General features: G+C 46.5%; 4 protein-coding genes across 4 annotated transcripts in view; 2 read left to right on the top strand and 2 right to left on the bottom strand.

Annotated features, from left to right (window-relative positions):
- LOC127030047 (maestro heat-like repeat-containing protein family member 2B) overlaps positions 1 to 21,544 on the bottom strand; it is a 27,461-nt gene extending 5,917 nt beyond the window's left edge. Inside the window, exons 1-13 of the mRNA XM_050915956.1 lie at positions 21,446 to 21,544; positions 21,183 to 21,278; positions 19,746 to 19,850; positions 15,660 to 15,783; positions 13,795 to 13,907; positions 12,961 to 13,113; positions 11,689 to 11,843; positions 9,879 to 10,041; positions 9,238 to 9,431; positions 4,922 to 5,059; positions 4,603 to 4,714; positions 2,763 to 2,909; positions 1,403 to 1,585 (exon numbers count right to left, since the gene is read on the bottom strand). Coding sequence (XP_050771913.1) covers positions 1,403 to 1,585; positions 2,763 to 2,909; positions 4,603 to 4,714; positions 4,922 to 5,059; positions 9,238 to 9,431; positions 9,879 to 10,041; positions 11,689 to 11,843; positions 12,961 to 13,113; positions 13,795 to 13,907; positions 15,660 to 15,783; positions 19,746 to 19,850; positions 21,183 to 21,278; positions 21,446 to 21,493 — 1,731 coding nt within the window. The 5' untranslated portion in view covers positions 21,494 to 21,544. The remainder of the gene's footprint in view (positions 1 to 1,402; positions 1,586 to 2,762; positions 2,910 to 4,602; positions 4,715 to 4,921; positions 5,060 to 9,237; positions 9,432 to 9,878; positions 10,042 to 11,688; positions 11,844 to 12,960; positions 13,114 to 13,794; positions 13,908 to 15,659; positions 15,784 to 19,745; positions 19,851 to 21,182; positions 21,279 to 21,445) is intronic.
- LOC127058928 (maestro heat-like repeat-containing protein family member 2B) overlaps positions 1 to 25,434 on the top strand; it is an 852,871-nt gene that overhangs the window by 602,780 nt on the left and 224,657 nt on the right. The window lies entirely within an intron of this gene.
- LOC127058925 (uncharacterized) overlaps positions 1 to 25,434 on the top strand; it is a 613,715-nt gene that overhangs the window by 583,453 nt on the left and 4,828 nt on the right. The gene's annotated exons all lie outside the window — the stretch shown is intronic.
- Positions 21,509 to 25,434, bottom strand: LOC127058933 (maestro heat-like repeat-containing protein family member 2B). The gene is made up of 5 exons (XM_050969440.1): positions 25,286 to 25,434; positions 24,543 to 24,569; positions 24,094 to 24,216; positions 23,627 to 23,706; positions 21,509 to 21,581 (listed from the first exon to the last, which is right to left on the bottom strand). The coding sequence occupies exons 1-5, from the start codon at positions 25,394 to 25,396 to the stop codon at positions 21,527 to 21,529; spliced, it is 396 nt and encodes a 131-aa protein (XP_050825397.1). The 5' UTR covers positions 25,397 to 25,434; the 3' UTR covers positions 21,509 to 21,526.

Raw genomic sequence — 25,434 nt, 5'->3', positions numbered from 1 at the left:
TTTTCTTTGTCAACTGAGCCAGGATGCCAAATAGGACAAAGGCATGAGCGAAGGGCATCATCCTCCTACAGCCAAGAAAATCCCCCAACTTGATAAGTAAGGGATAATCACACCACACACCTCACACAGCCATCTCTTCTACGCTAAAGTAGAATGATTCCAACTACAGCTAGTCGGAAAAACTTTAATTAACCAATTTTTGGTTCGAATTTGCTGATTCATGAAAATATTTTAGAGCCAATTCAATTTTGATGAAATTCCTCTGGAAGCCAGGCAGGGGTCCTTAGAAACCTGCCTGGTGTCTTGCCAGTGCACTCATCCAGCTCCTTGGCAGCCGATCTGGCAGGCTGACTGGGATTGTAGACTTCCAGGCCCCCAGCTTCAGGGGGAGGGATAGCTCAGTGGTTTGAGCATTGGCCTGCTAAACCCAGGGTTGTGAGTTCAGCCCCTGAGGGGGCCATTTGGGGAACTGAGGTAAGAAGCTGGGAATTGATCCTGTTTTGAGCAGGAGGTTGAACTAGGTGACCTCCTAAGGTCCCTTCCAACCCTAGTGTGTTATGATTCTATGACCCTGGAAGTCCTGGCTCTCAAATTTGCACCTCTAGGTCTCAGGTTCCCAGCACCGGGATAGTCTGAGAGCAGACTGTTCTGGGCCAAGGCTTCCAATAGAGCTAGGCTGAGAATAGTAATTCTGTTTCACAAGAAGTTTTGAAGTTTGGGGAGAGGGGTTCCCACAAATAGGAACAAAACCAAAATTTGAAATCTCAAAATTCTCTGCTAAACAGAATTATCATTCCAACCCTCTCATATAAAAATGGTATAGAGCAGGCCCAACACTCTCTATTGCACTCTGTAATCCCCTTTTCCATGGTTATCTAGCTACCTAATCTAGTATTCAGACTTTCTTTGAGGTTATCAGTGGCAATAAAGAAGAACAGAAGGGTGAGACTGTGGGAGCAGCGATGTCATCCCCATCCTCCTAATGTTCTCCTCCTCCATAAAACACCTCTCTTCCCTAGGGCCTAAAATCTCTTCACTCTGACATGAGCAATGCCCAGGGAGTCCACATCACACATCGTAAATGGAGTCTAACAGGGCCAGCTCTAGGCCCCAGCACGCCAAGCACGTGCTTGGGGCGGCATGCCGCGGGGGGTGCTCTCCCAGTTGCTGGGAGGGTGATAGGCAACTCCGCTGGACCTCCCGCAGGCATGCCTGTGGCAGCTCCACCAGAGCCGTGAGACCAGCTGACCGTCCGCAGGCACGGCTGCTGGAGGTCCACCGGAGCCGTGGGTCTGGCAAGCGGCAGAGCGCCCCCCGCGGCATGCTACCGTTTTCGCTAGAGCTGGCCCTGGAGTCTAATCAAGATTGATTGAACTGGGGTTGGACAGTTCTGTTCAGATACATCGTCAAAGCAGGTCCGGATCTGTTGGGTGAGATCTCTGAAGGAAGAACTGATGTCCTTCTCTTTCAGCTCCTTCAGGACTTTGGCCAGTGCTTTCATGCTCTCGCCAATGACTTCAGAACTGAAAATGTCATGTAAGGCCCCGATCAGTATGTCCAGAAGAAACTTCTTGTGCTTTTTCACCTGGACAAACAGATGACATTAAAGAACAATTATCACTGATCACAGTTCTAAGAAGTTTTCTTTAGTAGTTATGAAGTTGTGGGAATTTCATCAACCCCCTCTGACCCCAGAGACCTATAGCTACATTTCAGACCAGGTGCTAGCTACAGCGAGCCAAACTCGGTGCCATAATACACCTGTGTAATCCTGTTACTAGATTTCTAGTTACTTAGATTCCAAGGCCAAAAGGGACCAGGGTGATTATCCAGTCTGACCTCCTGCATAACACAGAACTTCCCCAAAATAGTCTCTACTGGAACTAGAGTGTATCTTTTAGAAAAACATCCAATCTTCATTTTAAAATGGCTAGTGACAGAGAATCCACCACAACCGTTGGCAAATTGTTCCAATGGTTAATTAAAATTACCATTAAAAATGGATGCCTTATTCCCAGTCTGAATGAGTCTAGCTTCGTTTTTCCTCATTGAATCTTGTTATACCTTTGTTTGCTAATGGGAAGAACCCATTACCAAAATTTGTTCCCCATGTGAGTAGTTACAGATGGCCCTCAAGTCACTCCTTAACCTTCTCTTTGCAAAGCTAAATAGATTGAGCTCCTTGAATCTATCACTAAAGGTCTATTTTCCAATCCTTTGATAATTCTTGTGACTCTTCTCTGAATCCTCTCTAATTGATCAGCATAATTCTTGAATTCTGGACACCTGATCAGGACACAGTTTTCCAGCAGTGCTCACATGAGTGCCATATTCAGAGGGAAAATAACTTCTTTACTCTGATTCAAGATTCCTCTGTTTATGCCTCCAAGGATCATTTCAGCCCTTTTGGCCACAGCTTGGCATTGGGAGCTTATGTTCAACTGATTCTCTGCCATGACTCAAGTGTTTTTTCAGCATCATTGCTTCCTGGGATAGAGACTCCCACCCTGTAAGTATGGCCTGCATTTTTTCTTCCTAGATGTATACATTTACATATGGTCATATTAAAGTGCACATTGTTTAGTTATGCCCAGCTTACCAAAGGAGCCAGCTTGATCTGTATTGACTTCAAAAATGTTACTAGGGTATGGGAGAGAACAGAATTTGCCCTAGTGCATTGTGTGCAATCTCTGTAAACTCTGAACAATTATTTCCCTTGGTTTCTCTAGTTATGTTGCATCCTATTCAGTAATCTCTCATACCTTCTCAGGCGCCCCATCGACTATATTTCCCAGGCCTCTTACAGCCATCTGACGGACAATGCTGTTCCTATCCTGTGACCTTTCTTCCAAGATGTGTAAGACACTCTTAAGGAACTTCTTCTCCCTGAGCATGGGATCACTCATTAGCTGAAATAAAATCAACATGTCCATTAGCCCCAATATGATCATAAAGATTGGGAATAGAATTTGAGCCGACATGGAATACACTAAAAACAACAAGGAGTCCTCCTACAGCCACAGTCTTGTGGATACAGACTAATATGGCTTCCCCTCTGACACTTGCCACATAACACACTGTAACTTTACCATTCCACACAAATGAGAAATGTCCAAACCATGCAGTTTTCCTTTTGGGCACTATAATAGGGATCCACTCACCTCTTGAGTGGCTGGATCTCGTACCACAGTCCTTTTCTCACCTCTGGTGCACCCTGCCAGCTGACCTCAGTGAGTCTTCTGTGGCTCAGGCCTTTCTCTGAGTCCCAAAGGCCAAATGAACCCCTTCAAAAACAGTCCCACTGCCCTCACTAGGGTCTCCAGCCCCAACTCTGGGTCCTTGAAATTCTACCCTTTGTTCAAGCTCTCCATAAGCATTGTCCCCTTCCTGAGGCTTATGGCACTGTAAGTGATAAGGGAACCTGGACCTGCCCATAACTTTGAGATCCAAACCATGGACCCTGTAAACAGTAGTTAGGCACTGCTTGATTTCAGTTCACTGTTGCTTCTTCCTACCGGCCACTTTTAGCTTCACCCTCACCTCAAGGTTAAAGTTCTTAAGGACTCTCTTCCTGCAAGCCCAACTTAAGCAAATGCTGCCAGAATCAAACTCTGGCTATCCCCTGAATTTCTGTGGCCAGGGAGCAGCATCCTTTCTTCCCCTCCAGTTCCTGCCAGGAACTGACCCGCTAAGGCCCTGCAGCTCCTTTTAGCTGAGCCTGATGGGCTCTGATTGGCTGCTTTCACGAGGCCTCTCTAGACAGACCCAGATTTGTGGCTCTTTTCCTGGGGCAGGGTGTAGTAGGACCATGGGGCATCTTATAAGAAGCCTCAAAGCCCAGGTACAGCCCATCCCAGGCACAGATCGATTGTTTTTCTTAGAACCAGATGAGTCCCTAAGATAGTTGCTTAGCATAAGTGGGAAATATGATGCAGATCTTAGAGGAAGGAGGTGGAAAGAGAGGATGGTCCAGCAGTTATTACACTAGCCTAGGATTTAGGAGACCCAGCTTCCATTTCCTGTTCCCTCAAAGACTTCCTGGGTGATCTTAGGCAAATCACTTAGCCCTTCTGTGTATCAGCTCCCTGCCTGTAAAATAGGAATAAGAGTGCTTCCCTACCTCCCAGGAGTGTTGTGGGGATGCATACATACATTAATGAGTTTTGAGGTACTCAGATACTACAGTAATGAGACCCTATGATAGATGTGAATGTATTTGTATGTTGCTTGTTTTATATTATTAAGACACTAGGTTCATTCCGAAGATCTGCTGAGCTAAACCAAAATCAGGAGCTGTTGGTTAGTATCAGCACCAGGCCTTGGCAGAAGAGTTCCAGGAATCCAAACTCTGTCTGTATCTCTCTCAGCCAGACCCTGTGGTTGTGTAGCTAGTATAGGCAATGACAGCAATACAAATATCAGAGAGAGAATGACTCCAAAAGGTAGAATGAAGTTCCTTGTCAGGTTTCCATATAAAGGGGGACCCATTCTACTATCTAAAATGACAATTACTCCTATGAACTGAACTGTACAACTCCCGAAAGAAAGGCAAACAGACAATGGTCTAATGGTGAAACTGCTCTTCAGAGCCCGCTGTCTTACCTGGGCAAGGAAAGCTGTGCCCGTGATTCGGTAGTTTTCTGTCGGGGAATTCACCCAGGGGAGGAGGTTCTGGATGATCTCAGGTGTTACTAGTTCAGATATTAGCAGAACACTGGAAGGCAAAAGAAACTGCTTATGGGGTCGATTGCACACTTCAAAAACTCAGCTGCTCTGAGCAGACAGTCTGATATCTATGAGTGGGAGCTGTGTGTTTCCACCCAGGGCACCCCCTACAAAGCTATAAACTGGAGGTTCCCTCTCAGCTACTTTATTTGCTACTGATTCCCAAGGATAAAATGATGCCTCCTAGATCTCTTACCTCACCAGCAGACACACTCCCTCATGGTGAGTCTGGGGGTTTTCAAGCAGAATCCACGTTCTCTGCTCCCTGAGTTCTCTCATCAGTCTCGCATTCCCAACTTTGAAAAGCACAGATTCTAATGCTTGGACAGAAAACCTGGGGAAAGAGAGGCACAGAACTGCAGCAATTGGTAGGAAGGTGCAGCCTGAATAGAGTCAGGAAACCCCGGTTATTTGTCAGATCTGCTGTTCATCGACAGTTCATCCATTGGCAATATCCTGGACAGCAGCGTTCCTGGAAGGACTTGATGCCGGGAGGTAAGTTTCAGTCTCATACATCTCATATAACTAGTTTTGCTAGGGACAAAATTTTGCAGTCATTTTTCCCTTTCTGCATGGAGCATGGGCACTAAGACTACAATGATATGGAAAAAATACATGATCAGGACCCAAAAACTGGGGGCACAGAGTGTGGTGATCACTAATGGACATTTTGGGGTGATATCTCCAGATACGATGTGACAGAGTGCTGAGGGTTTGCACTTGAGTCAGCATTCTGGTGACCATTAGTACTAATTCAGTTCCTCACAGAAGGCCTAATTGGTCAGAGGTGTACCTGATTACAAGGTCTGACTGGGGCTAGTGAGTCATGGAACCAATCATTCCATTAACAGGGAAACTGTGTAAAAGGACATGGGCAGGAGCCCTTTGAGGGGAACAGACAGAGAAAGAAACTTGGGTGACCAGATGTTCCAATATCTTTATCTTATACAGGTGCCTATTATTCCCAACCCCCTGTCCTGATTGTTCACACTTGCTGTCTGGTTACCCTAAGAGAAACAAAAAGAGAAAACTCTGAGAGAGCCTGACAAAATGAGGTCTCTGAGTGGAAATACCTTACTCCCCATTTTGGAGAAGAGTTTAGAAAGTTGAGATACAAGATAAAGGTGCTATGTACTGGTAGGGGGATTAAATAGACTATACGTTGATGCTTACAAAGAAGAAAGTCTCAAGGTTTGTAGAAGATGTAAGGGTGCAACAGCCCTCTCTGTCACAGCAGGGGGCTCATCAGGGATTTCCCTGTTATCTATGCAAATGGAGAGCCTGCTGGAGAAGCCAGGGTAGAGGTTTGGCAGTCCGGGTGATGGAGGGAACACATTGAAATGGATGGCGAAGCAGCAAGGAGAAGTGTAGAACGGGTTCTCAACCTTTCTGTTTCTGAGCCTCCCCCCACCCCCAACATGCTATAAATACTCCATGGCTCCGTTCCAGACCCCGGCCCTGCCAGGCATCAGAGTTTGGGGCTCCTGGCTTTGGATTTTAACTGCACAGGGTGCAGGGGCTCGGGACTTTAGTGCAGGTCCTGGGCCTCAGGGCTCCAGCCTGGCTGGGCTCAGAGCTTCAGCTTTCTGCCCTGAGCCCCAACTAGTCTAATGCCAGCCCTGCTTGGCAGACCCCCTAAAACTGGCCTGGCTGAGAACACCCTACAGTCCTTCCAACAATCCCACCATGCAGAAGAACAGCCTTTGCTTGCCTGGTAGGTTTAACAGCAAAAGAGCCTTCAAGAAGTGATATAGGAGCAAGCCCAGATCTGGCAACAACTCCTCCAAAGTCTGGCAAGTCCTGTGACAGGAAATGGAAACCAGGCACAGGAGATCAGACTCTGTAAAATGAGACATGCAAACAACCCTGATGTGGTTTTGGTTACTCTTAAAGGAGCAACAGCGAGAACTCATAGGGACAGAACAATGTGGGCCCTTTGACTGACACCCTATTTAACTGGGGAAGCACATATATGGCTCTTAGTGATTAGCGAGCAAGAGATTATGACATGATTAAAGCAGCCATGCTGGACTAGGTGGGGCCTGTCCATAGAAAAGTACTGCCAGAAATGGAGAGTTGAAAGATGGATTGAGGGATTATCCTTCTGGGCATTTGGATAGAAATTGAAAGATTAGGCCACTCACTGGTAAGGCCAGATACTCAAACTGGGGGGGAGATTGTGGAAGTTTCTTCAGAGTCTCCCTGAGCATACTTGAGTATGGGTTACGTGGCGCCAGCCAGTTAAAGTTACAGAGGAATTTGCAGAGACGGACATTCCCAGAGTGAGCCAGTGGTTTAAGGGACTAGATTTGAGAAGGAGCAGAGTGCCTCCAGATGGGAAGGGCAGCAAGAAGAAGAGGGAGGAGCCTCAAGGAACTGTAGTGGGAGCTTGGCCTGCAGTGTGCTTCTGACATGGACGTGAAAGACAGCTAAAAAGAGACTGTCCTAAAATGGACTGTGAATTTGCACAGCTTTGTGGCAGGGACAAGACTCCCAGGCAGGGAAGAAAAAAGAAAGTAGCTACCATACCGGTATGGGTAGGGAGGAGCCACCAAAGGGAATAATGGACACAGCTTCATCCTGCTTGCTGATCAGGCAGGAGTTAGTGAAACCCCACTGGATACTTCCCAGAGGTAGGATCAAAACTGAATATGTCCATGGAGACAATACGTTCTGCCCAATGGCAGAGGTGACTCTGGAGATCAAGGGGAAGCTTAGGCAGGAGCATGTAGGGGCAGTGGATGGATTGCCCCACTGCCTTCTGCTGGGCATGGACTGGGATCCCTTTCTAACCGGGGCACCAAGGCATGTGTGGAGGCCTAGAAGGGTGGAACTAAAACCGGCAGGGCCAGGTAAAGAGGAAATATATGTAAAGGAGCTGGAGGAACCTAGACACAAAAGTACAAGCCACAGAGAAGGTGAGGATGGAGAAGTCCCCTGAGAGACAAAAGGGAGGAGAGAGAAAACAAAGAAGTCAAGAGTAAAGGTGACTGAAGATCATCCAGTGGGGTCAAACAGTCAGCAGATCCCTGACCACCAGGATCTCAGGAGCCGGCATCCCGAGAACACTTTGGAGGGACTCCGAGCAGTCTGTGTTCATGGAAGAGGCTGGGGCATAGCAAACCACCGCATCGCAGAGGTACCTAAATCTGTCCTGCGCATGGGCCAACAGCACGAGCAGAATATACACTTGTGTCTGCAGCGCCAGCAATCACACGGCTAGGTAGCCATCCATGGGAACAAATTCAAGTTTTGTGGACAAAACTTAGGCACCCATGCTTGAAAACCTGACTCACTGTGGCCACTACATAAGATCAGCCTTACTGGGTCAGTCCAATGGTCCATCTAGTCCAGTACACTGTCTTCCAACAGTAGTCAATGCCAGCTTCTTCAGAAGAAATGAACAGAACAGGGCAATCGTGAAGTGATCCAATCCTCGTTGTCCAGTCTCAGCTTCTGGTGGTCAGAGGCCTAGGGACACCCAGAGCATGGGGTTGCATCCCTTACCATCTTGCCTAATAGCCACTGACGGACCTGTCCTCCATGAACTTATCTAATTCTTTTTTTAATCCAGTTATACTTTTGACCTTCACAACATTCCTTGGCAATGAGTTCCACAGGTTGACTGTGTGTTGTGTGAAGTAGTACTTCCTTATGTTTATTTTATACCTGCTGCCCATCCATGAACAGATTTTAGATCCTGGTTTCCGAGGAAAAGTCAGAGACATTATAAAACCAGGAAGTCTGTAATTTGAGCACCTTGTTGGCTCGGAATAAAGAAACGCAATAACAATAGAAACTAATAATGTTGTGAGGTTGATGGGAAATGTACATTAATGGGCTACCAGAGCTGAAGTCAACTGATGATACAGGAATCTCTTACTGTTAACTGGGGAGGGGCACAGAAAGTGGGTGCCGAGTGGTCTGGTATGTACATTCTAGTTCACTAAAAGATTGCCATATGAGTCTCAAATAAAAGCCCATGTCACCAATATCATTGTGAAATGCTTCTACAGATGCTGTGTAAAGAGCCACGCATATGCATTGAAAATTACATTCTTATGATCTGTGTCTAGGGACTAGTTACCAGAAAAGTTGAAAAAATGGTTCTCTTTCAGGCAAGAAATGTTTCTCCTACCTGTTTGTTTACATGTAAATTAAGCATGTAGGATTCACAATCAGTTCAGAAGGACTGTGAGAACTTCAAAGAAAGAAAAGTAACGGGGTGGGGACCCAATTTTGGGGTACACATCAAAGGTTTGCTATAGTATATTTGAGGGACAAAGAAGACACTCTGGCATCTTTCACTTAGGAAGTAGATGGACAGCGGGGTAACTATCAGGCTTGGGTGAGAAACATCTTTAGACAGGAGGTTAACCTGTTGGTTAAGTTTAGTCTCTAGGAGCATGTTATGATTTCATTGTATGTGTAACCATAATCTTGGGAACTCCTGGGGAGTGTCACACAACTCTATTGGAATTCTCTTTGTTTCTCTCCCTTTCTTCTAATTACCGGCAAGGGTTGCCTTCAGTATGTTGTCGGTCTCTTTGGCCTAGGCTCGGGCTGCTGATCACTGGAAAAGGCATCTTTTGGCCTAAGGTTTGGCTGACCTGCTGCAGGAGAACAGGAAACAACTCTGGGAGCAGCTCCTGCACGGCTTTGCTTGACTGCAGTGCTGACACCACCTGAAAGATGGCACATGTTGCCTGAAAGGAAAGCATGGTAAAAAATGAGATCTCCCAACACCATCACGCCCTCTCTCCCCTTCTGATATCTGCTCTACTAAATTCTCACTTCTGCCAGTAACTTGAATGACTGCGAGCAACTCCCTTAACTCATGGCTCAGTTTCCCACGTCTATAAAAATGTGTATGACCTACCAAGGCATGTTGTGAGTCCTAAGGAATATTTGCAAAGCACTGTGAGAAACCTGGTTCAAAGACTTTCTTATTGCCAGATGTTATTAAGTAAATCAGCCACGTACTCTAAACCTGCCGTATTTGTTCCACAGACAGCAGAGCTGGACTCAGGGAAACAGTACATCAGAGGAGAAGTGCCCACACAGCAATATTCTACCACATTTCTAGCTTTCCATCAGCAGGATTGTCACAGGGCAGAGGAAAGCCTGAAAGACGTGTCTGTCACCTAACTTACTGAGAGAGGTTCAGCAGCTGCCAAATGCCTGTCAGTTTCAGTCTCTGAGGTGACGCTTCCTTCTTGGCTTGTTGAAGTCTTTATTTTTTCTATTAGGACCTGTAGGACTTGAGTGGCAAGCAAGGGGTCTTCCCCCAGAGATCTCCACAGTTCAGTGGTGTCACTGCAATTTAACAGAAGTTACATGTAAACCCTGGACACTTTTGTGGCTCAGACTGAATGCATCATATTTAAGTAAAGACCAAATTATCTCCTTGCCTATGATGAGAAAGTTAGGAGTGCTATCCTCCTTTAATGCTCTTCCTGTTTAAATATTGGAGTTTCCAGTTACAGAACTAGGTTAAGTGACATAGTCTTACTGCAGCCTAACCGTTAATACTAGACTTCAGAAGGACAGGACACAGAGCGCCAACCTCAGTTCCTGTTTTCCCACTTCCCAGTAAATATGGACCTGTGAGTATGTGGCTTCCAAAGATCTAGGGTTTGGAAGGCAAGTTAATGAAAGAAAAGCCACATTCCTACTAACTGGACATACAACTATGAGAACGAATATTCATAGCCATCTTAGGTCCCCTTTACAAAGTGTGTCCCTACCCTCTGTTTGCCAGAAGCTGGGACTGAGCAACAGGGGATGGATCACTTGAGATTTACCTGTTCTGTTCATTCCCTCTGGGGCATGTGGCACTGGCCACTGTTGGAAGACAGGATACTGGGTCAGATGGACCTTGGGTTTGACTCACTATGGCCGTTCTTATGGTCTTAGATTCCAGCACTGGTAACTGATAACTCAATTGGGAATCTTTAAATGAAATCATGGATCCGCTTCCAGCTCAGTTTTAAATACGAAGGATGGCAATTCTATTCTAGCAGCCACACCCTCACTGATACCAAGCGGAGCCCTGATGATAATATTGCCCCTATTCTTTGTAATCAGCCAGTGATTGGACTTGAAGCTGTCATGCTACCAGGAAATCAACAGCCACTGCTAAATTCCAGAGTGAGGTCAATTCAGGTGTCTAGAGAGCAAGGCCAGGTTCCAGGCACCAGCCCAGCAAGCAGCTGCTTAGGGTGGCCAATGGCGAGTGGCGGCATGTCTGGGTCTTCGGTGGCAATTCAGCAGCTGGTCTCTCACTCCCTCTCGCAGGAGCAGTGTCAGGGTTTTTGGCGCCCTAGGCGCAGGGCCAGCTTGCAGGTCCTGCGGCTCTGGTGGACCTGCCGCAGGCATCCCTGCGGAGGGTCCGCTGGTCTCGCGGCTCCGGTGGACCTGCCGCAGGCGTGCCTGCAGATGCTCCACCGGAGCCGCGGGACCAGGTCCACCGGAGCAGTCTGCCGCCCTCCAAATCCTGGCGCCCTAGACTACTGTCTAGGTGACCTAAATGGAAGCGCCGGTCCTGCCCTCTCGGAGCGAAGGACCAGCCATTCAATTGCCGCCGAAGACGAAGCGGCAGTGGCAGAGGTGCAGATCGCGATCACAGCATTTTTTTTTCCTTTTTGCTGCTTAGGGCAGCAAAAACCCTGGAGCCAGCTCTGCTAGAGAAGTAGATGTTTCCAACAATCCACTCCAGTTATACTAGTAAGGATCAGTCTTTAGGATGTCAAAGAAGTTATGAATTAATGGAAACAGTATGACACTTAATTTCTCTCCACACCCCACTTAACATGCTCTTGGACCTTCCTGCAGAAAGACCCAGGCTATTAACCGTCAGGAATTATCCCAAACTGTCTGCTGCTTAAATGAGCCCTACAGCTCCCAGTAAAGCTGTGGGATCGATCTTTTACCAAGATAACTGCAATAGGTAGCGGTATATACCGGTTCATCGGCAGACGTTTTCTGAGGAGGCTGGAGATCACTGCCTCTAGATGATGATGAGCTACAATGGACACTGCCTCCAGAAGGAACTGCCTCAAGCTGGCCTCCTTGATACTAAGCATGTGGCTATATATTATATTCAGAATAGCTGGCACCTGGAAGGAACAAAACCAAAAAGAAATGTCCCTCTTTCTTTCTCTCTATTCAGTCTACAGAATCAAAAACTTTATTTAGCCATTTGCTGCTTTTTTCGAAATTCCTCAGGAAACAAACATTCAAATATGTCCGCGTAACTTTAACCCAGAACAATTGCCCACACTTGGCTGTAAAGATTAACACTGACACGCACATATACATACCAGGTAAGTTAATGGGGTGGTGCCCAGCTATGCATTAAATAAACCAGTTCGCATGCACAAAAGAAGGCTTTGCTTGCCCAGATTTTGCAGGTGTGATTTAAGCAGCCAAATCTGATCATTTGCCTTGAAGGATGCAGAGTTCATAAACAACCACAAGCACAAAACATGCAAGTGCTTTAAACACAGTGTGCAAATGCCTGGGACTATGAACAGGCAATGACCTCTCATATTCATTCCTAGCCCTTAACATCTTCAAAACACTGTGCAAACATGGCAGTTCTGCTGTGAGGGTTCCCTGTCCTGAGGCCTTTCACCAGCCTTGTTAGAAGATTTGTGGAGTGCTCCTTTCATCTAGCCCTGATGCACTGGGCTCCGGAATAAAGCATATAAATAGTGGATCCCAAAGACACTCTAGTTTTCTCCATCCCTCCTTCTATTCTTAAAGGGTACGTCTACACAGCAAAAAAACATACTACAGCAGTGTAAAAGTGTTGCTGTTCGTGCTCTTGGAGCCCTGGCTCTGAAACCTGGCAAGAGGGTGGGTCTCAGAGCCCAGGCTCCACACTCACTGGGAATGACTACAGGGCTATTTTTATTCAGGTAGCCCTTAGCCATAGGCCTCCTAAGAACTGGATGCCTCCAAGTGCCAGTCATTCTGTCTTCTTGATTTTTCCCCAGAGTCTGTTTTTTCAAGCCTTTCTTGGCTGAATACTGTGTCAACAAGCTAGACAAATAAATAATTAACCACCTTCCTTTTCCCCTGGATTCTTTCTGTCTACTGCTATTGATTCTGCCATTGCCTATCTTAGGGTAGGAACAGAGATGGAATCGACTCTGTGTCCGAGGGGGAGAAACAGCAAAGATCTAAAAGCCTAGAGTTTAGGCAGAAAACCTCTCCAGTTTCCCGTTTTACCTGGTCCAGCATGGCATCTCCACACTCCTTTAGGATGATCTTCATCCATAGCCCAGCTGCCGTGGCACAGGTGGGGTTAGCAGACAGCATACTATCCATTGTGGCCTCAATAAAGTCTGCAGCCTGTTCGGAAGGGAAGTACTCACTAACAATCTGAGAACAAAGCAAAAACAGGAGAGACTGCAATGATGTTTGGCTCCAGCACTTTTAAAAATGGAGGCCTAATATCTCCATGGAAAAAGTTCTATGAATCAGCATATTGTTAATTAGTCTTATGTCCAGCTAGCCATTTGGGATTCAAGTTCTTTCTATAGTCTATATACTACATTTTTGTATTCTACACTAATGATATCAGGTTCAAGGCAAAGCCTCTGTTGCACAGTTAGCACAACATTGTACTGGATATGCAAGAGGTAAATTTCCAGTTTGCATTCTCTTAGATACACTGCATCTTTTTACAACCTATCAAATGAAGTCAAGAGAGGCATGCACACAAATATAGGCTAAGGCAAACCCGCAAGGTGACAGAATGAAGACTGGGTGGTTTCTCAGCTTGATGTTCCACTAACACAGTTTTTTCTCATGGATGGCTGGATAGGTACATGTGTGTGCATCTGCATGCACATTTTCATGCACATGCAACATTCTGCGGAATCTGGTTTTTACATGGCATTCATAGCACACATCTATGAAAATCATCTTGCTGGTTACAGGCAACAAATGCCCCATGCCCGCAGCTTGCTCCAAGTACAGAAAGGCATCATGAAAGCGTAAATGTAAAATGAACAGGGCCTGGTCACTAGAACATCTGCACAAGTTTTTTGAGTCAGTTACCCTGGCCATTTTGGAAGATGCCTGAAACAGAGCCTCAGGGTCTGGAGCTGTTGTTAGTTCTTCACGGAGACAGCTCAGCTCCTCCTCCACTGACCCGAGGTTCATGGGCTGGCCTGGAGTGGAGAAAAGGAGAAAAAGTACTATAATGATTAATGAAACTGATCCTCTACTGCATGGACATTCATACAGAAGGATCCATGTGCTATGCTGTTATTAGCACAGTGTAAAATCTTGGCCCCATCAAAGTCAATAGCAAAACTCCTGTTGACTATAATGGAGTCGAGATTACACCCTAAATGTCTGAAAGTTCACAGTAGTGGTATGTTACTGTGACTGATATGGGATTGAACAAGCACCATATTCTGCTTGGAGCAGCTTTCTGGGTGTGTCTGGTTTCAGTAGCCTCTCTGCTCTCAATATTTAAATCTAATCTCATATTCAAGTACAACTCATGCAGGTAGGTGTGAGGTTCCAATGTAGAGGAGAATCCCTCCACCAAAACTCTCATTGTAAAACAGATGGGGATGGACAAAAACTTTGGCAGGAAACCCAGGCTCATCTGTCACTTCTAAACAATGCTGGGATTTCTGTGTTGTACATTTAAAAGTTTGGAGTCCCTTATTCTGTTTCTGAATCAGCAACACTGTTTTTTAGGACTGATTAATAATCATTGGAAATAGGGTGACCAGATGTCCCGATTTTATAGGGACAGTCCCAATTTTGGGGTCTTTTTCTTATATAGACTCCTGTGATCCCCTACCCCGTCCCGATGTTTCACATTTGCTGTCTGGTGACCCTAACTGGAAATGCCCTTAAATGATAACCAAGCTCTATCCCATTAGGTGAAAAGAATATCCTACTCCAGGGGTCGGCAACCCTTCAGAAGTGCTGTGCCGGGTCTTCATTTATTCACTCGAATTTAAGGTTTCGCGTGCCAGTAACACATTTTAACATTTTGAGAAGGTCTCTTTCTAGAAGTCTATAATATGTAACTAAACTATTGTTACATGTAAAGTAAATAAAGCTTTAAAAATGTTTCAGAAGCTTCATTTAAAATCAAATTAAAATGCAGAGCCCTCCAGACTGGTGGCCAGGACCTGGGCAGTGTGAGTGCCACTGAAAATCAGCCCATGTGCCGCCTTCGGCACTCGTGCCATAGGTTGCCTACCCCATCCTACTCTTTCACAAAGGGGAAAATGGCCTACACTTACTCCAATAGCTTTGACTGTTCATGACAGAGGGCTGCTGGAAGAACTTTTTGTTTAAAGAATTATTCCAGGAAACCCTTCCAATACAGCCAGTGGCAGCGTAAAGAGAATGAAAATGTTTAGTACCAAGGGCTTGTCTACATGAAGATAGTCAAGAAAGCTAATCCAAATTTATTTTCAAAATGCATTAGTTAAACTTCATTAAACACCTATGGGGACGCATTTATTTAGAATTCAAGGGGCCTTATTTCAGGTTAGTTTAATTCTTGTAATTCACTATAATTAATTCAGAATCAAAGCATCCACATGTGTGTTTAATTCCACTTTACATTTACACCTTTAGTTCACTTGGATTAACTTTCCTTAGTGTCACTGTGTAGACAAGCCGTAAGGAACTGAGCAGTTATCTACCTGGTGCAGACCATTTATTATTTGTACAGTTCCCAGAAGTGTGCTAGGCTCTTTACACATCATAATTGTCTCTTCTAATGAGGTATTTACAAGATGCCCACCACTCTATTATCTAAGTGCCAACAGACAGGACAGAAAGAACTAGACAGGCAGAAAAATGGACATTACAACAGTGAAAGAAGGTGAAGAATTACTTATACCTGCTTATGGTGAAGAATTACTTATACCTGCTAATAGTCTCCTCACCTTGCATACTGAGAAGGCAGCTGGTACAGTCAACCACCCACTGACGGGACGTGGCCAGTGAATCACAGCTGTATGGTGCTATTTGTCCAATCAGAGATCCAAACTGATTAAAAGTTTCCTGAGTCTAATTAAAAAAGAATGAAGAATGAATGTTCTCCAGTTGTTCTAGACTTCACTTGCCATCTTTATTGTTGATACCCGTCAGCTCTGTGTTTTTGGGGAACGAGGGCACAGTATCTAGCCTGTGTGACTCATGAAGGACACCCTCACCCTCGTCTCTGTTTGAACCAAAACCAATCAGAGAAAAGGTTTGCAGAGAACAATGAAGGGTTTGGGGAGACACACCTAGACCCCTCCTGACAAGAGTGACAAGATTAAGACATCTCCATTTGCATACAGAATGAAGAACAGAGACAACTCCCCTAGCCTCAACTGCATGAAAAATGGAATAGGGATTAGCATAAAAAATGAAGAACAGAGAACCGCACTGAACTCTGGGGCCAGAAAAGCAGGAACGCATTGAATCATGGGAATCCCTGCTCCAGATGCTAATGAACCTATGCCTGCACACACCCAGCTCAGCAATTATCAGACCAATTCTAGTAATAAATCTTTGACTCATATTCCAAAATACTGAAGCAGCCTAGTTGCCTTGTGAGCTCCTCAGAAGAAAACAACACCCATAGCCAAGAGTGATTAGCTCCTATTGTCTAGCCTAAAGAAAACCCTTGAGCCATCAGTTTACCCATAAACAAATCTAGTGTTCTCCCTTGAACCATTCTATTTTCTCTACAAAACCCTCTACCTAGGCCCAAGTAAGGTTCTGATGTATAGACCCAAACTCTGCATCAGTTCCACTGGGATTCCATCTCCTGACTGATCGTGTTGGGGGCTCTGCCTGTCTCCAGCACTCAGGACTCTGAGCTACCACCATCACCTGGAAATCCCGACCAGTTCAAGCCTCATGGAGTGGGTGAGATCCATCTCTCTCTCTCTCTCTCTCTGTTTTCTTTTCTACCTCAGGTATTAACCTTTAAAATGTAACTGTTATGTTTGTTTAGGCCTCCTGGTGTAGTTATCACTATGATTCAAGAAATAACTTTTATGGTTCAGCTGGTTGCTTCTCTCTCTCTCTCTCTGAATTTTGCTCTTTTGTGTTTTTAGCTTCCCCCATTTACTCTGCAGCAACACTTCTTGTGCCTAAGCTAAAGATCCCTGTAGTGCCCCAAAATACTGTGGAGTTTGCTCATCACGTGGATTACTACCCATACAATTGTAATGTGAAAGTGTGATAGGAACGTGTTAAACTTGGGGCACATAACGGGGGGTGGGGGGCAGCTGAAAGTGCTGCTCAACCCAGCCGATTGAGACCAGGGGTGCATAAGGGTACCGGCTTGAAAGTGCTGCTTAACCCAGCCCACTGAATATAGGGACATATAAGGGGATCAGCTGGGGAGTGCTGATTGAGTTGCTCTGCTAGTGTGTGTGTGTGTGTGTGTGTGTGTGTGTGTGTGTGTGTGTGTGTGTGTGTGTGTGTGTGTGTGTGTGTGTGTGTACATGTTCGTCTAGTTCTAGTTATTAGCCCTGGGGAACCTGGGTCCTGCAGGGTAGCTCCATTGGGAGGGGACTTGTAGAAGGAAGGAGCAGAGCTCCATATGAACACGCAAATGACATAAGCAACACATTAATAGAATTACAGAACCGCCCCCCCCAGAAGAATAACCCTAATTAATGAGCCTACCCAAAGTAATGGGCACATCTGGTAACATTGTGCCTCTGATTCCTGTACTGAACTGGGTAACGCACATTGGAAAATATAATCCCAATTGTACATGCAAACGGATGGGGTATAAATTAGCTGTTATCACTCAAGAAAGAGACCTCAGAGTCATTATGCACAGTTCTCTGAAAGCATCTGCTCCACATGCAGTCAAAAACGCTAACAACATATTAGGAACCATTAGGAAGGGGATCGACAATAAGACAGTAAGTATCATTATGCCACTATATAAATCTACAGTACCCCCACACCTTGAATACTGCGTGCAGTTTTGCTCATCTAATCTCAAAAAAGATATGTTAGAATTGGAAGAAGTACAGAGAAGAGCAACAAAAATTATTAAGTGTATGGGACAACTTCTCGTACAAGGAGAGATTAAAAAGACAGGCACTTTTCAGCTAGGAAAAGAGATGACTATGAGGGAATATGATCAAAGCCTATAAAATCATGACTCGTGTAGAGAAAGTCAATAAAGAAGTGTTATTTAGCCCTTCACATAACTCAGGAACAAGGGGTCACCCAATGAAATTAATAGGAAGCAGGTATGCAACGCCATGATTTGGGTGTCTCTAAACCTCTGACTGCCAGAAGCTGGGGCTGGGACTGTCCAACGGGATGGTTCACTTGACAATTGCCTTGTTTTGTTCATTCCCTCTGAAGCATCTGGCCCCCACCACTGTTAGAAGACAGTATACTGGGCTAGATGAACCATTCTTCTGGGGGATCCAGGATAGCCACTCTTATGTTTTATGTTTTTAGCTGATTACATAGAAATTCAGCTTTAGCATCCTGGGAGCATAAGAACCAAGAATGCATTTGTGACACTGGCAGACCAGTCAACCTGTGTATGACCCATAATAACTTAACAAAAGGCACTTCTACTGTATCAAGACAGTTCACTTGCATGTGAATTTCAAAGAGATATATTAGACTAGCAATCATCAACTCATTCAAAAAGGAACAATAGATGCTAAGTGTATTTGTCAGTGGTTATTTATACCCGGCTAGAAGTTTCACAATGTAACCGAATTAGCTTGCAGATGCTAATTCCCTTTCATGGCTTAATTGCCTTAATTATGTATGCAAGGTGTTCAGTTAACCTTAAAATCAAAGATGTAAGACACTTCAGGAAACCAGTCATTTCTACATTATCTTCAGCTTAACTATCAGTGTTATAATGGAAGAACGGCTAATTACCTTATGTGAATGAATGTAACTAGTTTACTGTGTATGCACAGGAAATAGAAGATTATCTTCAAAGCAAAGTACAACGGGTCATCTGCATTGAGGGAAGGTCCTTCTGTGACAATTTCTGTGAGGTAGGCTTGTCAGCCTGCTAGAATAGCTATAAAGGGGAAGGCTTGGGCCTGATCCTATCATCTCTAGTCTGCTTAAACTTTGAACAGAGAAAGTGTGAGCCATAGGACAGAGATCTTCCAAATAATCATTTGGAATAACCTGGAGAATGCCTGGAAAAACTAACAGACTTTACATCTAAGCTGCCTTTGGATTCTGATCTGTTGGGATGATTCCAGAGAGACTTTTACAAACTAGCAGTTTATTCCATCCCTGTTGTGATCCTGAACTATCAACATTGAAAGTCACTTGTCTAGATATTGATCTTTTGTAACTCTCTTCTTTCTTTTAACAAACAGCATGATATCTGGGAAAGACCTGAGATTCATATTGACCTGAGGATAAGCATCTGGGCCTTTATGATTAGTGAACCCCACATGTGGTGAATCAGATTTTCAGTAACCCCTCACTATATTAGACACAGAATATCAGGGTTGGAAAGGACCTCAGGAGGTCATCTAGTCCAACCCCATGCTCAAAGCAGGACCAATCCCCACACAGATTTTTACCCCCGTTCCCTAAATGGTCCCCTCAAGAACTGAGCTCACAACCTGGGGTTGAGCAGGCCAATGCTCAAACCACTGAGCTATCCCTCCCCTCTCTTCCAAGACATGGATGTTTAGATGGGAGCCAAGGTCTGGAATGCCAAAAGGGGAAAGCGTTTGGCATCTTCTTAACTAGAGTGGAAGCTCTTTTGTTGTTGACTTGGTGAATCTAATTATAGAATAAGCCATCAGTTTGGGAGATTGTCTGCCCTCTAATTCTTGCAGTCTGCCCGCAGTGTGGTCACAGCACTGTTGTACAAACTTCTCTCTTATGGAAGCAGAGGGATCTTAGTCACCTTGAAATCCCAGCTGCTGCCCTGGAAGAGTTTTTCATGCATTTGCGTTGATTGTCAGATCTGATAGAAGCAGAGAACTCAGCTCAAGGAAGAGTACGGCTATACTCACTGTGCTATGAACTGTCTCTTGATAGGCAGTCAGCAGCTGGGTGGTGGCCTGCAAGGCCCTTTCTCTCTCCCACTCCTTCCCTGAACTGAACCATGTCACTAGGAGCTGTTGGTAGAGCAAGGGAACGGACAGAGTTAGTACCAGAAAATCCCTCCCAGAATTCCTCTTAAACAGGTTTAATAGTCACTAAAATCCCTCTCCAAAGCATCTCACCTCCATGGAGCAAAGGAATTACATGTCTAATGGAAGAGCCCCTAATATATACAAGTCCCAGGGGCCAGACTGAAGCCAAAGGAGTTACATGAGAGATGAATCTGGGCCCGTCTCTGTGATGTCTGCTGTAGACTGTCTGATGGGAGCTGTCTAGCACATCGCATGCTGTTTGATGTCTGCTGCTGTGGTCTGTTTCCTGGGCAACTTCTCCCACGTTGAGTGGCAGAATGACAGAGAGGAGTATTTCTTTTTATTAATTTGAATAAGAGCAGAGAAGTCCCCCCAGCCCAGGGCCGGTGCAACTCTTTAGGCGACCTAGGCGGTTGCCTAGGGTGCTAGGATTTGGGGGGCGCCATTTTCTTCGGCAGCAACTACGGCGCCTGGAACTTCGGCCGCCCTGCTCACCGCCGGTGCTTAGGCGGAGGGAGCTGGGGCAGGAGAGTGTGGGGAGGGCCACCTGTAGCAAGTAAGGGGGGGGGCGGCATGCAGGGGAACTCCTCGCCCCAGCTCACCCCTGCCCCGCCTCCTCCCTGAGCATGCCGTGGCTGCTTCACTTCTCCTGCCTCCCAGGCTTGCGGTGCTTGTTCACGGAGCAGGGGTGAGCTGGGGCGGGGGGGGTGCCTCAGGGTGAAGGGTGGGGGGTGGGGAGCTGCCGCAGGGGGGGGTCGCCTCAGGACGGGGGCACAGGGAGAGGTTCAAGGTAGAAGTTTTGCCTAGGGCACCAGACATCCTTGCACCGGCCCTGCCCCAGCCCAGCTCCTTTTAGAACTTCATTTTTATACTGAAGGTGCATCAAACTCCCCACCCCTCAGCTCTTCACGATATTCTGTCCATGTCTGAGGAACAGGAAGTCTCCTCTGAATGAGTTTCCATACACGAGGCCTAACTCAACATTCATGAATTCCTCTTAGAAGAAATGATCAGTTTCAGCTGGTTCTCTTGGATTTGGCTACTGCAGGGGTGATTTTCTTGCTGCTCCAAGTAGTGTCAATGACACTGTAAGAACCTGGTCCCAATCCAGCCCTGGCATGAAATGGCAAAGCTTCTGTGGATTTCAGTGGGGCACACGCCTGCTTAGCCCAGGAAGAATTTGGTGCTTTCTCCCTAAAATTCACTCCATTGTGGAAAATTCCTCCACAACAGAAGCTTGACCCCCTAAATTGCCAATTCTTCCCTGCTGTAACAGAAGAAACAATCTCCACCACGGATCAATGGTCTACTCACTTCAAACATTTCCTGGAACCAGTCTGCGGTTGGTTCTCCCTCCAGCAAAGTCTCCGTTAGCTTGCCAAGGGCTTCCAAGGACCTCACGTAGAGTGACTGAAACCAGAAGAGAAGGAATGAGGCTCAGCACAGATCATTTGTGTGTGTGGGCCGATGAAAGCTAACCATGCCTTGCCAGGGAGGCTGTGTGTGACTGCCATCACCCAGTGCCTGCTGGGCAGAAATACAGTGGATGGTGCCAGAGGAGAATTGTTGTCACGTACTTGTATAAGCAGAGCATCCTTTGCTGTCTCGCCTTCCTTTTTCATCATCTCCAAGGGAGGAAGGGGAAATAAACTTTTGAATCACTGATCAAGGAGCTCACGGTTTTCCTCCAAGGTCAGAGATGGTTTCAGTTTGCTGGTAGAAGAGAGACAGAGAGAAAAGTCATGCATTAGACTCAGTACCACCTCCAAGTAAAAGAAACGGGTCCAATGACTAGAGATCATCCCAATCTAGAACCCCAAGTGCAAACAACCCTTCACTTTGCACCTCTATTAAGTATTGGCTCATCTAGATGTAAAGCTAAAACTTCAAGTCCCCTTTTTGGAGAAACCCACAAGCTTCCTTCCCCCTGCCAGCTAGCCAGACACCCAGGGCCGGTGCAACCATTTAGGTGGACTAGGCGGTTGCCTAGAGCGCCGAGATTTGGGGGTGCCAAAAAGCACCCCCCAATTTTTTTTAAATAGTTGAGCAGCCACTGCTGCTAGGACAGAGAGAGAGTCTGAGCTGCCGGCGGGAGCCGGCAGCCCAGGGTGTCCCCTGGGTCAGGGCGCCGTCGGAGGGGGCGGCAGGCAGCTCCCGTGGAGCTGCCGCAGTGGTGCGTGCTGGCGGTCTGCTGGTCCGCAGCTCGGATGGAGCTGCCGCAGTGGTACCTGCGGACGGTCGGTTGCTTGCACGGCTTGGGTGGACTGCCCGCAGGCACGACTGCAGCAGCTCCATCCAAGCCGCGGACCAGCGGACCGCCCACAGGCACCACTGCGGCAGCTCCACCAGAGCCACGGGACCAGCGCACTGGGTGGCGAAATTGCCTTCCGCCAAGGGCGCTCAAAACCCTAGCGCCGGTCCTGCAGACACCTCCCTCCCCATCTGAACTCTGCTCCATTTTACTGCATGCCCCACAGCCTCCAGTCTTATGTCTTTCAAGCACAAACCTCCAAATGGACACATTCAAATCCTTAAGAACTAAAGTCCTGCTGGTGAGCAGTGTAATAAGTGAAGGCCCTCAGATGTAAACCTTGGTATCAGAGGCCTTGGTATGAGACCTAAGGCCTGAACTAAAGTAATGGTCAAGACTTTGCTAATATAAAGCAAAGTGAAGCTGTGAGCCAGAGGTAGGCCCTGCTCACAAAAACTGGCAAGGAAAGGGCTGATGCTGCAAGAAGATATGTACCTAAAAGGTACTGAACACTAGAGATCAGAACATTCACATACTTGCACATTCCACACAGATAACAAGGAACAGACTGACCCATCCCAATGACAGGGGCAAAAGGGTAATATGATGGATAGAGTTGTTTTGATCGAACCAATCTGTACAAGGTGAGAGGCGGCACCTTACTACGTAGAGGGGTTGCACCTTACCGCGTAAAGGGGTTGCACCTCAATACGTCAGGAGTGATGTGTAACTTGTTTGTACCTGTGTATAAGAATGCATCCTTGGGGCGGTGTCTTTGTCCGGCCTAGGGGGCAGTGGAAAGTCCTGCCACTAACTGAGCCGAGTCCATTGACCGTGGGTACATATTTGTAGTATGCTCGGTAGACTAAGTAATCTGCAGAGAACTACTACTGTATCCAATATGGCAATAAACCTGGCCGACGGGCCTTCGTACCTTACTATACTCTGTGGTTATTGGGGGTTCTCTTCGGGTCTGCTGTGTCAGGTATCTGTGCAGAGCTGGGGCAGCACACAGAGGGAACACATGCAGGCAGCCGAGTGATACCAACAAGGAGAGAGCAGAGCACCACACCAGTAGCTTCTGACAACATCTCTGACAACAAGCAGCATGTGAGCCACAGGGCCACCCAGAGGATTCAGGCAGCCTGGGGTCTTTGGCGACGGGGAATTGCTGCCGAAGACCCAGCACTTTGGCGGTGAGTCCCGGGGCGGAAGGATCCCCCGCCGCTGAATTGCTGACGAAGACCTGAAGCGGCAGAAGCTCTGGGGGCCCAGGCCCTGTGAGAGTTTTCCAGGGCCCCTGGAGTGAATGACTCTGCTCCAGTGGCCCTGAAAAACTCTCATGGGGGCCCTTGCGGGGCCTGGGGCAAAATGCCCCACTTGCTCCCCCCGGGTGGCCCTGGTGAGCCAAACTCTGCAGGCATTAGACTGCTCCCAACCTGACACTCATGAATTAACAAATAAGAAGGCATCACAGTGCCAGGAAATATGGCAGAAAATAGCCTACCTCAGATGTCCAATGGCAAGAATTGCCTTGTAGCGAACTGGAGATGCCAGGGAATCCAGTGGTTCCTTTTTAATGAAGTCCTGAAATGCATGAATAGGGACATCAAAATGGGAAATGGATTTGAAAGGCAGAGAGGCCTTCCTCTCACACCCTGAAACAGGGCCATCTGCTAGACATGGAATAAACAGACACTGTGCTCAGCAGGCTCTCTGCCTCAGAAATGAACCGTAGGGCCATCTGCAGGCTATACAGAGGACAGAAAGAGAACTCACCAGACACAAGCCGTTCCTTCCAGTTACAGCCCACAAGATGTCAGCATCCCTGCCAAGCTCAGAGTGGACCCAGCATTCTGGGTGCCATGCAGGTAGCACATGAGACTGCAGTAGTACAATCACAGCCAATGGATAAAATAACATCCCCCTGGAAAACCAGTCTTATTACATGACAACAAACGCCTAATCACTCACCAGCATGTAGCCAAGGAGCTCCAGCTTGTAAGAGAATTCAAACTCCTGGGAGTCTCTGGTCTCCAGGATGGCACAGCTAATCTCCATGACATTGTGGATGAGGGTTAATTTTAGGTACATGTCCTACATAATCCAGAAGGAGAAACAAGAGGAAGTGGATGAGAACCTGAGAGAAGAACCACAGTCCAGAAGATAAAGATCAGGAATTAAATCTAGCCTCAGGGAAGGAGAGAGGTGCCCGCAGAGCCCAGAAGGTAGAGGCCCCTGGCTCTGCACCCACCTCAGAAGAAGCGAAAACCCTGGTTCAAATCAATAAATCCAGGTCCACTTACACCAGAGCAGCCAGGACTCCTGCTTGGTGCAGCAAGGAAGCCAAGCTCTGCGCAATTTAAACAAGCAACTTGTGTACAGAAAATGCAAAAGCTGAGGGCAGATTATTTAGAATGTACCTTGTTCTCAACAGTGATGCCCAGCACCTGAAAAACGAAATGCAAAACAGCTATTAGCAACGTAGATAGTCCCACATAACACACACCCTCAAAACGTCCTGGCTGGTGAATATGGAGCAGAGAGAAATCACTATTGTTAAATCTTCCAAAAGGCAGGAAATGTAGGCAGAGGGGGTGTTCTGCAGAGGTCAGTATCAGGGGCCATCCTCCGTAACATTTGCATTTGTGAAGTACTGGAAGATCTCAGTTTGGTTCAACTGTTTCTGGCAATGCCTAAGTGAGAGTCTCAGTTAGACAAGGCAGAACTGAATGGCAAAGTGACGTGGAGAGGTTGCACTGAGATGAGAGTCAGGACCAGCAGTCAGACACCTGGGGAACAGAAATAATGGAGCACACAGACAAACAAGAAGACAGATAAGAGGTAAGGGAAGTAGTGAGTCCAAGAAACAGCGTGACAGCAAATCAACTAAATACAGGCTAGCACTAGTCTCTCTTGGGTAGTAAAAGATAGAGCTAGATACACATCCATATTAGGGGAGTTAGAGTGTTATTCTGAATAGCCTGAATGTCACTGCATCTGAATTACTGTGTTGCTGGGGTCTGCAGAATTTCAGAAGAATATAGAAAACTAGAGAAAATACAAAGAAGAGCAAAAAAAATGATACAACATGTGACAGCTCACGCTCCATCCATTACAGTTTTAAATTTGAGTTCTGTGACACTTATCACGCAAAAGCTCTTACCTGACAACTGGCTCTGTAATGGAGAAGGATGTTCCCTGTGATGTCTGCCTCTACTCGGGAAAGAAGCTGGTCTTTTGGAGCATGGACAGCCACGCTGCTGTATGTCAGCATCAGGGTGCTCTGAGTCTTGCCTCTTTTCCCATGGTGGT

The sequence above is a fragment of the Gopherus flavomarginatus genome, chromosome 10 (genome assembly GCF_025201925.1).
Source record: "Gopherus flavomarginatus isolate rGopFla2 chromosome 10, rGopFla2.mat.asm, whole genome shotgun sequence".
NCBI classification, from domain to species: domain Eukaryota; kingdom Metazoa; phylum Chordata; order Testudines; family Testudinidae; genus Gopherus; species Gopherus flavomarginatus.
The sequence above is the reverse complement of the archived record's forward strand: the minus strand, read 5'-3'. Positions and strand labels throughout refer to the sequence as shown.

Coding starts and splice junctions, on each gene's coding strand:
- LOC127058933 (XM_050969440.1), bottom strand. CDS start 25,396: ATGCTGACATACAGCAGCGTGGCTGTCCATGCTCCAAAAGACCAGCTT. Junction 24,570..25,285: donor ATTACAGAGCCAGTTGTCAG/GTAAGAGCTTTT, acceptor TTCGTTTTTCAG/GTGCTGGGCATCACTGTTGA. Junction 21,582..23,626: donor CTTGCCATTGGACATCTGAG/GTAGGCTATTTT, acceptor CTCTTCTACCAG/CAAACTGAAACCATCTCTGA.